The 16293-nt window shown below is 41.1% G+C and overlaps 1 protein-coding gene across 5 annotated transcripts in view; it reads left to right on the plus strand.

The window, feature by feature from the left end:
* The first annotated feature begins 245 nt into the window (after window positions 1–245).
* Window positions 246–16293, plus strand: part of GPATCH2L (G-patch domain containing 2 like) — a 52193-nt gene continuing 36145 nt past the window's right edge. For all 5 annotated transcript variants that reach the window (XR_004057266.1, XM_010382691.2, XM_010382690.2 and 2 more), the window contains exons 1-3: window positions 246–352; window positions 2707–3378; window positions 15555–15619. Coding sequence is in view for 4 of the 5 variants with exons in the window: in XM_010382691.2 (XP_010380993.1) it covers window positions 2717–3378; window positions 15555–15619 (727 nt within the window). In the remaining variant the exon portion in view is untranslated. The remainder of the gene's footprint in view (window positions 353–2706; window positions 3379–15554; window positions 15620–16293) is intronic.

Genomic DNA, 16293 nt, shown 5'->3' on the forward strand with positions numbered 1-16293 from the left:
GCGCCCAATTTCTGGACGCCCCTAAGGCAGATGAGGCCAGCATGCAGGGGTCTTTCCCCACATGGGCACCTCAACCCGTTAGACACTCTTTCCCGGCCAGACCTTACTCAGCACCCCTCCTTGTCCCCTGCCCCATCTCCTGGCTTTCTGTGGCTCCGCCCACCGCGGGGCGGAAGTGGGTGTGGCCACGGGCGGAAGCAACGGGTCAGGGGCCCAATCTTGCAACCAGCCGCTCCCACTTGCCGCCGCCCCGCTCCTCCGGCCCACACCGGAAATGAGGTCAGAGAGGGAAACCCTGGCGGTGAGAGTCGGCCCAAAAAGCGGCGGCCGTTCGAGGTGGCTACGGCAGCTGGTGAGGGGGAGGAGTGGGTTGAGAGTGTTGGGGTCCTGGGGGCTAGTACCAGAGGGGATCGGAGCGCCACGCGCCGGCGTCTTGGGGCTGCGGCAGCTGGCCGGAGGGTGAGGGTGGTGGGGCCTTGCTTTTCAGGGCCCTTGTCCCCATCCCTGGGGATGTGGGTCGGGCCGTCTTCGGGGCCACAGCCCCCTCTTCCTCTTTCTTCTTTCTGCCTCTCTGGGGCTGGCGGCAGCGTGAGGGCTTGGTGTCCCGAGCCATGGGCGCCCCAGCCCTCAGGGACGGGCCGGGGCGAGGTGGAGAGTCCTTCGAAACACAGTTTTTCTCACATATGTGGCCATGTTGCGACCCCTGATCCCGGAGGGAGCTCAGTCGCCACGACTTGCATTTTTTCAGTTTCTGCCCTAGAAGAGCCGACCCCCGCCCCTGGTGAGCCCAAATGAGAAGTTGCCTCCTGCCTCTCCCACCTCCTACTCCGCCCCTCACATCCACCCTGCTCCTGTTTCTCTTCTTACTTGCTGTCCACCAGCTACCCTACCCGTTCCTTCCTGTGCGTGACTCAGCCTCATCTCTACCCGGGTGCGTGCCTGGACGCCGGGTCCTCTCGAGAGTGTGCACCCGCGACTGGAGATGGGGAGCCCTAGGGTTCTTCTGTCACCTACTGTTCGAATTACAGGCTTTGAGGCAGGAAAGGATTCTGCACAAGCATTCGACTACCAGTTGTTTGGTGACTTCGTTCCGTGTTCAAGTTTGTGCTATTCTGCCTGAGGTTTTTATTTGTTATTTTGTTTTTGTTTTTTTTGTATTTTAGTTGCCTGAGTTTTTAAAGCAGTAATTCTTTATTAAGGAAGTAGATTTAGGCATGCTGTTCCCACTTGTTTCTTTATTTGGTCTTAGGGACAGTTGTCTCCCAAACCTCAATCGTGGCATTTTAATCCACTTTTTTTTTTCCATTTTTTCCCTTTCTTTTCACAGGTGTTAATAAATCACTTCTTAATGTTTAAAATAACTTGGTCTTGTTTAAACGTATGTGCCTTTGGACACTTTGAGAAGCTTCATTTGTATGGTAGTTTTGGAAGTAGGTGTCACCATTGCTCCTACAGGTGTGGCAGATAAGCCGGAGGACTGTTTTCCTGTCTTTAAATTCATTGGCATAAGCACAGCATGAAAACAGGTTTTAGAAAGCCCTTTGCAAAGTGAAAACTGAACGAATGGGAATATGGTGAGAGAGTGGCACCACAAAGAATTTAAGCTGATCTTGAAATACTTTGGGCATAGAGGCAAGGGAAAAGTGCTAAAAGTTTAATGTGTATTTAATTAGCTGCTATACAAATTAAACATTTCCCCTTAAGAGGGAACTTTGAAGATTGCTCCTACTACTCTCATTTCTTGAAATGTTTGCCTCTGAAGTGACTCCTGACGTGTGATGTTTGGTTTGAGGATAAACAGAAAAATAAGAAATTTTGGAAAGCAGTTCAGCCAGAAATCTTAGAAACTTCACCCTATCGCTGTCATTTCAGCTGCTATTGTATCCTATTTTTGTGTGATTGTGTGGCACTGAAGCACATAACTAGGACGGACATTTATTTTCTGAAGAGTAGGAGAGGGGCTTAAAAATTGTTAATTATTCAAAAATATATGACCTACTGTATAAGGTTCTGTACCTGGTAGCTTCCAGGTGATAGTTGGTACCAGAATGGGTGTAAACTTAGTCTCTTCTCCATTCTAACTTCAAACCTGGGTCACTACAATTTCTTGAATCATGAAAACTGCATTCTTCCTTAAAGGATATCACTAAGTTGTCTTTCTGTTTCTTTCTGCCATGGTCATTGTCAGCAGTGACCCCAGGCCAAAGAACAGTTTTTCATTCATTCTCAATACCTCAATGAGACCGTGTCCTGCTCTGTGTTTCTGCAACTCTAGTGTGATTTTGAAGTTGTATGTTTTTCTACTGTCTAGTGAGACAGTCTCTAATCCTTCTGGATCTCATCATTAGGTAATTCAGTGACAAGTTTAATTGGGGAAAAGTGAGAAGGATCTAGTCCCCCGAATTTGTTTTGGGTCCTGTCCCAGTTGTCATCTGGTGAGTAGGTTTTTGTGCTTAAGAATATGTTGACTTCAGGCGTTTAACAAAGGACAAAACATCTATTTTTAGTGGCTTTAGCAAGTGGTAGGAACAGAATCTAAGTGTAGCCAGATGAAAGGTGACTTATTTCATTTAGACAGGCAGAACTGTGGACTACCATGATCTGTTTCATCAAATTATTCCAAAACAACAGATCCTTTTCAGGCTTTCTTTTTCTTTTTCTTTTCTTTCTCCTCCCCGCCTCCACCACCAAACTTCCTTTTGGCAGATGTGGCCTCATGGATGAGCTGGTACACGACTTAGCCTCAGCCTTGGAGCAGACGTCTGAGCAGAATAAGCTTGGTGAGCTGTGGGAGGAGATGGCCCTGAGCCCCCGGCAGCAGAGGAGGCAGCTTCGGAAACGCCGAGGTCGGAAGCGTCGTTCTGACTTCACTCACCTGGCAGAGCATACCTGCTGCTACAGCGAGGCTTCTGAGTCAAGTCTGGATGAGGCCACTAAGGACTGTCGAGAAGTGGCTCCCGTGACCAATTTTAGTGACTCTGATGACACAATGGTGGCCAAACGACACCCAGCTCTCAATGCCATTGTTAAGAGTAAGCAGCATTCTTGGCATGAATCTGACTCCTTTACTGAAAATGCACCTTGTCGACCACTCAGGCGCAGGCGGAAGGTGAAGCGAGTGACATCAGAGGTGGCTGCTAGCCTTCAGCAGAAGCTGAAGGTGTCAGATTGGAGCTATGAGAGAGGCTGCAGGTTCAAATCTGCTAAGAAGCAGCGTCTGTCCCGCTGGAAGGAGAATACTCCCTGGACCTCATCAGGCCACGGATTGTGTGAATCAGCAGAAAACAGGACTTTCCTAAGCAAAGCAGGAAGGAAAGAAAGGATGGAGTGTGAAACAGATGAACAAAAACAGGGCTCTGATGAGAACATGTCAGAATGGTGAGATCTCCCTTACTAAGTCAAAGATTTTCCTGGTTAATGTTTCCCAAAGTACACATCCACAGTCTTGGTGGGTTCTGCCTTCTTTCAAACTAGCCACTCTGGTATTGACTTTGAAGGCTTCCTTGAATCAATCAGTAGCTTAGCTTTTTAAGGTACCATTCAAGTGTCTATTTCCCTCTGTTAGGAAGGCTATAGAAACACAGTTGTTTCTAAAAACTGTTTAAAACGTGTACCTCAAATGCACAAGTAATAATTTTAAAAAACAATTTGTTGCTTATTATGCCATGTAGTTTGTACATAAATATTGTTGTTTAGAACTCAGGTCTCAGCAGAGGTTGGTGTGTATGTGTGTGTGTATGCGCGCATGTGTGTGTGAGAAAGAGAAAATGTTAGCACCAGGCATATGGAGTTTATAAATGTTCCGTTAAGTTGCCTGTCCTCATTAAGAATCATGGCTTTAGATACTTTTTGGCTATAATTCTGTTTTCTGCTACTCGTGGTTTGACTATATTGAATTTTTTTTTTATGGCTGACATTCAAATTGTCTGAACACATGGTGGGCTTTGAAAATAACAGTACCGAGTCCCATTAGTCTTACATCAGATGTGATCAAGCCAGAAAAATTTGTCTCTAATGGGTACGTGTTTAAAAATGTAAGTGTAGTTTTGGTGAGTTTTTTTAGCTTTTACATCTCAGATAATCCTGGGAACATTGATACTCCCCAGCTTGATACTTGAATGTTATTAATGTTAATCTGTGATTATCTTTTACTTAATAGTGAGGATGCCATTGGTGTTTTGGATGGGACCATTCTTTATGGTGCATTGCAGAATATTTAGCATCTCTACATTGTTCACACCCCCTTTTCTTTTCTTTTTTTTTTTATTATACTTTAAGTTCTAGGGTACATGTGCATAACGTGCAGGTTTGTTACATATGTAGACTTGTGCCATGTTGGTGTGCTGCACCCATCAACTCGTCAGCACCCATCAATTCATCATTTATATCAGGTATAACTCCCAATGCAATCCCTCCCCCCTCCCCCCTCCCCATGATAGGCCCCGGTGTGTGATGTTCCCCTTCCCGAGTCCAAGTGATCCCATTGTTCAGTTCCCACCTATGAGTGAGAACATGCGCACACCCCCTTTTCATTGTATCAACCCAAAAGCCTCCAGGGGTGATCCCTAGGTGGATTGAGTACTCCCTGTTGAGAACCAGCGTATTCTATTATTGTTAATATTAGTTGACATTTATTAAGCACTTAACTATGGGCCAGGCACTGTACTATGGACTTAACATATACTCTAATGTTCACAATTCCACTATATGGTGGATACCACTATTTGTATTTATAGAAGGGAAGCTGAGGTTATAAGAGCTTAGATAATTTGCCTAAGGTCACCCAGTGCCAAAACGGGGAATCAAGCCTGATTCCAAAGCTCGTTTGTAACCACCACGTTCTGCTGCCCTTTGAGTTGTTCTGTCTCAATTTAACTTTCCCAGCTGTAGAACAGATGACCTTTCTGAAGTTTATCTTAAAAACAAAGACATCAATCTTAGGAACTCTGAGGTGAGGCTGTGTCAGTAACAGGAAAAGCTGCTTAGGTCTGTGTACCTGTACCTTTCATGGATGGTTTTTAATCCAGCTTTTAAACTTTTTCTTACTAAGTTTATATTTGCCAGTCTGCAGACTATATTGTGATAGGCTCATATTTTGACTTTCCTAATTTTCCTCTAATGCCTCATTCCTTCTAAGGTCTATTTACAGAATTTATATGTATATATTTGGATTATAAAGGTATTTTTTCCTCATCAGACTATTTTTAATCAAACAAGAAATGCTTAGTCAACTTGTAGCCTTTCACACTATTGAAACCCTCTACTGAGACATTCAAGTTTGTTTTAATATTGAGCATATATGCCAAATAGAATTCTTCTTAGTATTGAGAATGGTGATTTTAAAAGTAGCCTTTTGGGATAATAGCTTTGTGTATGTTTCTTCCCCATAATTTCTTGTTAAACTACGACATAACTGTATGTGAAAGAGAAACTGTTAACTCTGTCTGCTCTGAGATAACAGCTCAAGTGTGGCTCCAGATGCAGAGCCTATAATCTAGCATGAGATGCTTCACTCTTTTCTGTTCCCTCTTACTCCAGACACATCTATTGCACATTCTAGTCAGGATGTAATAATATAAATTCTCATTACCTGAGAGTCTGGATAAACTTAAGTGGATGGGAATTCTTGTGAAATTCTTCCTCTTTTCAAATTGAGGAGACCTCATTCACCCATTTGGGCTATTACCCTGGCCTCTCACTTCAGAGTTCTTTCAATATGTAGATGCTAAAGGGCTTGTAGCTGTGAAGGAATAATGGGCGGAGTGGTGGCGCACATGGCATGAGGAAAGTTCTTTAAAATCTTCTAGTTATTTAGGAGTTCTAAATTCCCCTTACTTGTCTCGATTCATCTGTAGTTACAAACAGAAGTGCTTTGTATTTTTTTCCTCTAAATCCATTCTGTGGGAGAGGGGGTGATTCTTACTCTTTGACCGCATGTTGTGTTCAGCCTCTCTTCAAGAGGAGAGTGGAACTAAAGTCTCCCTTAATTGTTAGGCACACCTTTAAAAAGGGCTAGCATTAGAGTGTAAGTAGATAATAGTTTATGATTTGGATATTATACTGTCTTGGTCAGTTGATTCTGTCAATAATTTTCTACTTTTTTGTTTCCCCTGCATTTTTAAAAGAAATACTTTCAAGAATCTTCTTGGTTACCCTTTCATAAATCTACTTGGATGTGCCACTGTTCGCATACAGATCAAAATGTAGACTTTTACTTTTTAGCAGTGATATTGAGAGTTGTCAGAGTAATGATCCACATTGTACGATTATTAAGATGAAGTTGATTGTTAAGCTTAGCTTAGCCTAGTCAATGGTAGAGTTTTTTGTTTTTTTTTTTAAAGCATGTATTAGGTGTTTTGGATTTGAAAATGTATGTCTCAATCAGCCTATTTCTAATTTCCTTAAACTCACTCTTTGTGAACTAAACATGGAGTAGTTATAGACTTCATCAATATTTGTTTGCTTTTCTGTTTCTGGTCTTCCTTTAATATTACACCAGCCAATCCCTCACAAGTTTTGAGGAACTAAAAATGGTTATAGTATAATAGTTTTTTCCTGCTTGCATAGAGATCAAACTTATTTTAATATTTTTCTGTGTATGTGTGTTTGTGAGTATTCTAAAGTAGAACAATTACTGTAAAATTATTTTCTACTGATCTTTATTTAAATTGTCTATATAGCAGCTATTAATAGCTATTAGCTATTAGGTGACTGTAGCCTAATTTTGCTCTATTCTTTACTAACACATCATTTGTTTGTTCCCCTTGAATATGGTTTAGCTTCTTTTTTTTTCATAAGTGAATTGGTTGGGTGATGGCCAGAAGTCACATTCAGGAGCCTTCCTAAGGTGATGTATTAGAGGCTGATCTCACAGGAAAGAAAATATTCTCCTCTCTTGGAAGGCAAGTGACAGAGATAGAGTGCTAAACCTACCCCCTCCTTCTCCAGCCCAGGCTGACCTTCTGCGGCCCCTTGGTGCCTCTTGTTTTCTTATTTTTATAGAAAATCAATATCCCTTCTGACACAAACAATAGCTCAGAAGCAAGAATAAATGGGAGAAAGCAGAGATCTCTGTCCATCACCTCTCACTTTAACTCCCCCAAACTCTTTAATTATGAGTGTGCTTTGCTCCAGGTGTTTGTGACAGTGAAATTGCTAAATGAGGACCGTTTTAACCAAAGATTGGGTGATCAATAACACTCTATAGCAGTAGCTTGTTGGATCAATAGCATTCATTATTTCATGATTAAGGTAAGTAGCCTCCTTTGCAAGTGGAGGTGATTAATCAGGGGTTCCAGGAGCTGTGTAAAAGAATATGTATGGTAGGTGGGGGTGTTCTGATTTCTATTCTGTGAGTAGGGATGCTGACCAAGAGTGTATTTACTATTGTAAATAGTGGTAGTATTGCATGTGAGATTCTCGAATCTAGCATAGTGTGCTTATATGGATATATTCGCAGTTCTGCTAGTATCCTTAGGGACAACTAAAAAACACACCTTGGGAGGCAGATATGATACTATTGTACTTGAAGGTCTATATCTTGAAAGAAACATCCATCTCTTGAAAGAGTCTACCTCTTAAAAGAAATATTGGGATTATTCCATGTGGCTCCACAGGGCAGAACTCAGGAATAAAAAGTACAGAGTGTTACATGTTGCTGCGGATAAAAAATAGCATTCTAAAAATTAGGACTCTGTAAAAATGAAGTGAATTGTTTCACCATGTAATGCGTAATGACTTCTAGATAAGTCGGGGGGATTCAAACATGGGCGTGATGACTGCTTACTTAGTTGCTGTGGAGTTGAGAGGGTTGAACGGAAGACTTCTGAAATCCCTTGTAACACTGAGATGCCATGATTCTTTTCAGTCATAGTCTACCTCCCACCATTGTAACATCTTAACTGGTGAGTAGCCTTAACTGCCCACTTGAGTTCTTGTAGTTTCCACTGGCAGTCATCTTCAAAGATTTGTTCTTTCTCTGAACTTTTAGAATGATACTCCCTTTTCTCTTATTTTGCAGAATTTGTTCAAAGGCCTCTTGGTATTTGCCAGCAAGGGTGCATAGATTACCATTGGTCCCCTTTTCTACTCTCATGGACATAGGTAACATGCCATTCTCAGATCTACCGCTGGCCAAGAGAATATGCAGAGCCCCTAGCCCAGTGCTCCCAGTGCTACTGGGAAGCTTTTATCTCATACAGCTGTGCTGGGCTGAGATAGGATCATCCAACTCTCACTGCCTGATTCTGACCCCATTCTAGGAGTGTGCCATAAATGAAGGTGTGGAAAACACAACAGTCCCCAGAATGTACTATCTCCAGAATGCACTTCTCTACCCATGTCAACTGGAGTCTTTGTTCTTGAAGACTGTGCTTTCTAGGACTCAATACCCTAAAACTGCTCCTTACCCTCAAACACAGATACACACAGAAAACACTAGGCTTCCCTATCTAAGTGTATTCTGGGAGTTAGAGTGACCAAATAGAAACTGAAAGATACTCAGGCCAGGTGTGATGGCTCACGCCTGTAATCCCAGCAGTTTGGGAAGCCAAGGCGGGTGGATCACAAGGTCAGAAGATCAAGACCATCCTGGCTAACATGGTGAAACCCCGACTCTACTAAAAATACAGAAAAATTAGCCAGGTGCGGTGGTGGGCACCTGTAGTCCCAGCTGCTCGGGAGGCTCAGGCAGGAGAATGGTGTGAACCTGGGAGGTGGAGCTTGCAATGAGCCGAGATCACGCCACTGCCCTGGAGCCTGGGTGACAGAGTGAGACTCTGTCTCAAAAAAAAAAAAAAAAAAACAAACCAGAAACTGAAAGATACTCATTGAGAAGAGAAGGATGGAACCACACCCTGCCTCAAACTGTAGCTGCCTGATTTTCTGACTGAAACTGGCCTTGCATTTCTGAACCTCGAGGTGACTGTAGAGAAAGGATGCAGAGGTTTGCTGTCTACCTTCAGGGCAGGCCCAGCACTTCTCATGTGGGCCTCCCATTTCATTGTTGAGTGCAGTTCTATCAGCCTTGTAGTTTGAGGAAACCTTGGCAATAGGCCATCTGTATTCTCTATTGCTACAGAAAAATTCACCCTAAAACTTAGTAGCTCTAAAGAGGCCAAGTCTGTGAGTGTGTAAATATTCCCAAGGAAGAAACTTGCTGGAGAAGAAGAAGATACAACTGAAGAGAAAAAAGTGTTCTTGAGTTGAAAAATTAAGTCTAAAGATTAAAAGAGAAAATTAATGAAAAGAGACCTCTACTGAGATGGATCTTTTTAAAAAGTATTTTATTTTAGTTTTTCTTTTTTTCACATATGCTCAGGACTAAGGAAAGAAAAATCTTTAAAGGGATTGAAGGCTGGGTGCAGTGACTCAGACCCGTATTCCTAACACTTTGGGACGCTGAGGCGGGAGGATCCCTTGAGCCCAGGAGTTCAAGACTGCACTGAGCTGTGATTACAACACTGCACTCCAGAGCTTGGGTGGCAGAGTGAGATACCGTCTCTTAAAAAAACGGTTGGGGGTGGGACATGAAAATAAAACTGACATTCATCCCTACAATATAGTAAGTGTTAAGGGCTACATTTGCCCATAGAGTTTTGAGAGGGAAAAAGTGACTCACTTCACCTTGCATTTTATATACAGTAAAGGTATATTTTATATGGAAAGGCAGCAGAAAGACATTCTTAGATATGCAGGCCCCAGAATCCATGCTCTTTAAAAATTTACTCTGAGAAGATGTTTCATCTACCTGAAGGTGAATAACTTAGCTCTAAGAAAAGGGATGTCTTGAGGCACAGCCCCCAGCTCAATAGCAGAGTCCTGAGGAAAATTGTATCTGGAAAATGTACCTGATTTTACAGGTCATAGTATCGAACCTGTCAACCTGGGGAGGTTGCTGCCTTTCGTGTCACCGTCTGAATGAAACTGAAAAACAAATGCTTCTATTATATATTCTCATTACTTATAGGAATAATTTCGGAACTGATGTGAGATATTTCTCTGAATAACCTCTCCCTCAGTCTTGTTTACTACTAGATTCAGAAGTCTGATTACAAAGGGTTACAATGTGCCACCTCTACCCTGGAAAATAATAGAGCAAAAATACCTTTGGGCAGTAGATCTAAGAGTGACTTTTTCCCACGTTTTTCTAAATTCCGAAACAACTTTTATTTTTGTTAAGCGCATTATTATTTACTAAGAAAAGTTTTTTAGAAATGATGTAAGCCATAAACTTTATTTTAAGATATCTATTAATTAGATGCAAAAAACACCTCTTATTAAGCTACTTGGTTAATAAGCTCTTAAATGGGGAGAAACAAACCCAGATGGTAACTTATTAACACCAACTTTTGATTATAGGTGATAAACTAATTCTGTAGCTCCTTATTATAATTGGAACAGGTATAAGTTACTTTTTCAGTTCTCACTTTATAGTCTTCTGTGGTTAGGAGTATGAAAGAATTAGCAAGCTCTCAGATCAGAGGGTGAGCCTTGCTTTTTTCTGCCCCCTGCTCCCCCCGGCAATAGTGGGAATTCAGAGGTGGGGTTTGTTTTGTTGAAACTAGAAGCTACTGTTTAGGAAGAAGGGAATTAGTTTCGACAAAGAGTTTATAAAGATTCTGTATTATCTGTTGCTGCAGAAAAATTTGCCCTAAAACTTATTAGCTCTAGGCTGGGCACAGTGGCTCATGCTTGTAATCCCAGCACTTTGGGAGGCTTAGGCGGGTGCATCACCTAAGATCAGGAGTTTGAGACCAGCCTGACCAATATGGTGAAACCTTGTTTCTACTAAAAATATGAAAATTAGCCAGGCGTGGTAGCATAGTCCTGTAATCTTAGCTACTCGGGAGACTGATACAGGAGAATTGCCTGAACCTGGGAAGTGGAGGTTGTGGTAAGCCAAGATCGCGCCACTGCACTCCACCCTGGGCGACAGAGGGAGACTCGATCTCAAAAAAAATAAACAAACAAAAAAAATTACTAGCGCTAAACAATGAACATTTTATCACTTGGAATCTGAAAGTGACTTAGCTGGATGGTTCTGGTTGAGTCTTCTCACGAGATTATAGTCTAACTGTTGGCAGGGACCTCAGTTATGTCAAGGCTCTACTAGGGCCGAAGGATTTGTTTCCAAGCTCACTCACATGACTGTTGGCAGAGCTCATTTCCTCATAAAGCTGTTGGACTTAGAGTCTCAGTCCGTTTTCACATGGGCCCCTCCGCATGCCCATCAGCATCCTCAGGACATGATAGTTGGCTTCCCCTTGAGTAAGTGATCTGAGAGGGATGAGGAGAGTCAGAAAAGAGAGCCCACGATGAAAGCCACAGTCTTGTATAACCTAATCTCAGAAGTGGCAACCTATTGCTTCTGCTTTGTGTGATCAGTTTTACAGACCAGACCCTGTGCAGTGTGAGAAGTACTACACTGGGGTGTGCATTAATAGGAGGTTGGGTAATTGGGAGTCATCTTGGGAGTCTGGTTACCGCAGATGACTACTGGCCTGAAACATTGCTTTCCTAGCCTTGTGTGATGCTAAAGTCAGGAATAGCATTCTCAGACTCTGCTATTTCCCCTGAACTCATTAAGAGAATGTTTTTACTTTGATTTCAAAGGAAGAGCATTCAGGAACCATAAAGGCAAGGAGGTATGGGTCCCTGAGAATATATTTTGGTGTATTTTATGTCAGCATACCGAAAATGAGTGTTAATTGAATTCAAGATACAGCATTAAGAAGGAGAGCTTCTTTCCAAAGTGAGTTTATAATTAGTTTTCTTAGGGTTCAGCATATATGATGTATTATTTGCTGATAAGGGATAGTAGTCAAGGCACAGCTGCAGTTTCAGCTGTGCCTGAAAGTTTTAAGTAGCTAAAAGCAAACAAATACTTCTTCCTTAGCTCAGTTAATCTGTTTGCATCTTCAGGAGAATGAAAAGTCCTGAAATTCAGAGGTATCTTCTGAATAGAGAAACACTTGATTGACTTTAGTGAATGAGTTGAGTATCTGTGCTTCTGTGTTGTAGTGGCCGCTCAGTGAATACATGGGCTTTAGACATACACTGCCCTGGCTCTGATGCTTCCTTGCTGTGCGATCTTGGGTAACTTGCATGCTTTCTCTAAGCCCCTTTCCATTTGTAACATGAGGTTGATGTATTTACCTTGTAGAGTTTGGGGGTAGAGGAAGCCTAATAATTAATAAAAAGTGCTTAGTATATTACCCGGCCTGCAGTCGAACTCAGTGAATGATATTTTTGGTATCATTAATAGTAGCCTTCTATATTAATAATTTTCTGAATAAACTCAGTTCAAGTACCAAACCCCTTCTGGAGGCACTTGTAGATCTTGGCCGAGAGTAGTGCCTCCTCTCTTTTGGATGAAACCCAGTGCAGGAAAAATAATAGATTTCATTGGCCATATTTTGTTTTTCCATTTAAAATGAAAATAGGTTTGCATCTTATAAAATGTAGAGTGCTGTTCTAATGAGAAGATTGTCAGTGAGGAAATTACTACTATTAACCTCTAAAATAATACTTAGACACAGACTTGGTGCCCTAGAAGTAGCTTTCTAATCTTTCATCGTTTGCATTTGTGTATTGCTTTAGAGTTCACAAAGCAGGGTCACATACCTCATACTGTCACATCCTTAATCATCCATCCACATTTTACATGTAGGGAAATAGGACTAAGAGTTGAAGTGACATGCCACAAGGCTGTATAAGGGCAGGCAACAGAGGTGTCTAGAACAAGTTCATTCCGTTTACATAACATTTACTGAATGTCTGATATGTGCCAGGCACTGTGCTAGGCATTGGGGACACTGAGATGAGCAAGATATTTTTTTTCCCTGGATCCATGGATCGTTCTCTTCTATGGTTACAGGATCTTCTTTCTGCCCCAGTTAGGCAAGGAAGGGTGAACTGTACGACTTGTGAGTAATTTCAGTTCTATCAGTTTGTCTGAAGGTCTGGCTGCCTTCTGATTGTTTCTGGATCTGGAGGCTTCAGATCATTTGAGGCCCTGGCCCAGCCGTGGCAAGGAAGTGGTATTGTTGCTTCTATGGGATGTTAACTACTGCATCCAGCTAACGTGCACAGGCTCCTCTCTTCTCAAGTAGTTTCCCTAAATGGGACAGCCTACGTCTTCCAGCCCTCTGCTTTGTTCATCACTGTGGATCAGGGTTTGCAACTTAGGCACTACTGGCATTTTGGGCCAGATAATTCTCTGTTGTGGGGCTGTGCTGTGCATTGAAGGATGTTGAGCAGCATCCCTGGCCTCCGCCCACTAAATGTCAGTAGTTCACCAACTCCTCCTTCTCTGCTTCAAGCCATGAGTATCAAAAATGTTTTTGGATATTGCCAAATTGGGAGAGGGGCTGCAAAATTGTCTCTAGTTGAGAACCATAGTTCTTGATGTTTCTGGTACTGAGATTGGGTTTTTACTTTATTGACTCTGCTTTTACCAATAAGTATGAATTTCAAATTGTAGAACATAATACAACCAAAATATTGATCTATAGATAGAATATAAAAATATAAAAAATATAGAATAAAAAACTATTGATCTACAGTTTTAAAACTAAGAATTTTTGCTAGTTTGAAAACCATACCCTTTAATTGCACCTTGAAAGGCAAACAGTTCGTCTTCAGAACTTGAAAAGAAAAGCAGTTGAGATGAAAGCATTTTCAAGTCAGTACCAAGTTTACAGTGTTTAGTTAACAGTGGACAAGAGGGCTCCATGGTGTTTTATTAGGCTCAATTCCTATGATAATATACTTGTCAGAAAGTAGATGCCATGCCCAATCATCTGGCTTACCTAGGGTGCCTCTGTTTTCAAAGACTCTCTGGTGGGAAGATTAGATAGAGAGATGTGTGAAAAAACAAGGAAAGCAAAATGTTACTTGCAGAATCTAAGTGATGAAAAATTTCCTAGTAAAGCGTTGAGAGCAGAAACATTTGGAGCTGCACGTTAAGATGACTTTCTTCACACTAACTCTGTTGTTTCACTTGGATGTGGTTCAGTTGCTTTTCTAGCAATGTTATAATAATTAGGTAATACAGTTGGAGGCCCAGCTTATACTAAGTACATAAGAAAATGAAATGAAAGAATCTATAAAGAAATAGGGTTTGGGCCGGGTGCGGTAGCTCAGCACTTCGGGAGGCCGTGGCGGGTGGATCACGAGGTCAGGAGTTCGAGACCAGCCTGACCAACATGGTGAAACCCCATCTCTACTAAAAATACAAAATTAGCCGGGCGTGGTGGTGCAGGCCTGTAATCCCAGTTACTCAGGAGGCTGAGACAGGATAATCACTTGAACCCGGGAGGTGGAGGTTGCAGTGAGCCAAGATCACACACTTTGGCAACAAGGGCGAAACTCTATCTCAAAAAAAAAAAAAGAAGAAGAAATAGGGTTTGTTCCACCATGGGACATGTATACCTATGTAACAAACCTGCATATTCTGCACATGTATCCCAGAACTTTAAAAAAAAAAAAAAGAAAAGAAATAGGGTTTGTTTGTTGACTATTTCTGTGACAGATCTTTTGCATCTGATATTCAGGGACAAGCTTGAGTAAGGAAAGCATTGCTCCTTAATTTAATTGGCATTTTTAAGATTTAGTGTTGGAAGGATGTTTGGAAATGTTGTAAAATACAAAATATTTTCAGATTTTTGATCCAGGAATATAGATTGGGATTTTGCCAAGCCTGTGTTTTCTATAGCATGGTGAAAATGCTTCTTCCTCGCTTTGGTTTCTTGCATCTTCTAGAGTAGGTGAAAAAAAATTTTGACTATCTTGGAAGGAAATACTCCCAATCAAAGAAATAGCTAATACTGTAGAGGATTGAGAAGTTTTTCTTGAACCAGAGAAATCAAATTTAGAAGCGCACCATCAGAAGAAACAGAATCAACTGTGAGCAATAGCTCAGAAAATGAAACAGATTGGGCAGAATTTCATGGGACAAAAGCTATATTTCAGTGAGTGCAAATGAAGTTTGTTTTTATATTTTTGTTTTTAACTTTAGTTCCTTTTTTCAGAATGAGTTTTGTGTATCTGCTCAACATGAAGGAGGACAGTAAATTCAGAAAAGAAGTTTTGCCATATTTTTTTTCTTGTTCATGGAGTTTTGTTTACTTTGTAAATGGGGGAAAACTTTAAAGATGCTAGACATCTTAAAATTACATAGCTTCATTGGAAACTGATAGTTGGCAATATTTAAGAATAAAATTGTTTGGTAAATTTGTAAATTTGTATTGTTGAATATATCAAACTAGGTTGAGATTATGTCTTTGAGCTTTATTAGCTTTCTAGTCCTTAACTAACAAAGTGACTTTAGATTTTTTTTAGTACTTTAAAATATAAGTGAAAATTTTAGAATTCTCCTTTTATATTTCTTTGTTTGGGGAGGAAAATAAAATTTTGTACCTTCCCAAAGAAATTTACGTATCTGATTGGCTAATAGGTTGGAGTGAAATTAGGGAAGCTTGAAAACCATAATAAACATACGGTGCTTATTGACTGGAGCTGATGAGTTCTCTTGTGTTTTACTCTTTTTACAGTGAAACCAGCAGTGTGTGTAGCAGCAGTGACACTGGGCTCTTTACCAATGATGAAGGGCGACAAGGTAATGTTGATCCCAGCTTTGGGATATTGGTTCCGTGTTTATGGAAATGTTTGAGTAATCATAGGAGTGACTCGTGGAGAACATGGTGACTGTCTATGGCAGTGGTTCTCAAACTTTAAGGCATATGAGAGCCACCTAGGGAACTGTTAAAACCGCACAGTCCTGAGCTCCTAGAAATAAATAGGTCGAGAGTTGGCCCCTGGAATCTGCATTTTTCACAAGCACCTGAACTGATTCTTATGCCGGTAGATCAGACATTGGGAATCGTTGGTCTAGGTGGTCAGAGTGTCGAGCCTGGGACACTAGGAAGTTTCTTTTTATTAGAATCAAGAAATAGCTTCATGTGTTACTGTCTTTTTTTAGGTGTTAAGACATTGTTTTCATATAGAGAAAATCTTGTCATTTTTATAGCCTTATTTATAATGATTATAGTGTTCTAGGTGAATATATTATATAAAACATCTTCCTCAAAGTAAAACTCCTGGAGTATAGAGTCCTGTGAATAAGGCTGGTATATGTTAATTACCAGTTCTTTATTTTTACTACCTAAACACTAATTTAAAACTTTGCCTGTATATCAGGGTATTTTAGAAAATGTTTGTCCTCTAAACTTGTGTGGGGCCACATGCCAATAAAAATTTTATGTAGCCCTTTTGGACTCTGGTTTTCTTAAT

The sequence above is a fragment of the Rhinopithecus roxellana genome, chromosome 5 (assembly GCF_007565055.1).
Source record: "Rhinopithecus roxellana isolate Shanxi Qingling chromosome 5, ASM756505v1, whole genome shotgun sequence".
Classification (NCBI taxonomy): Eukaryota; Metazoa; Chordata; class Mammalia; order Primates; family Cercopithecidae; genus Rhinopithecus; species Rhinopithecus roxellana.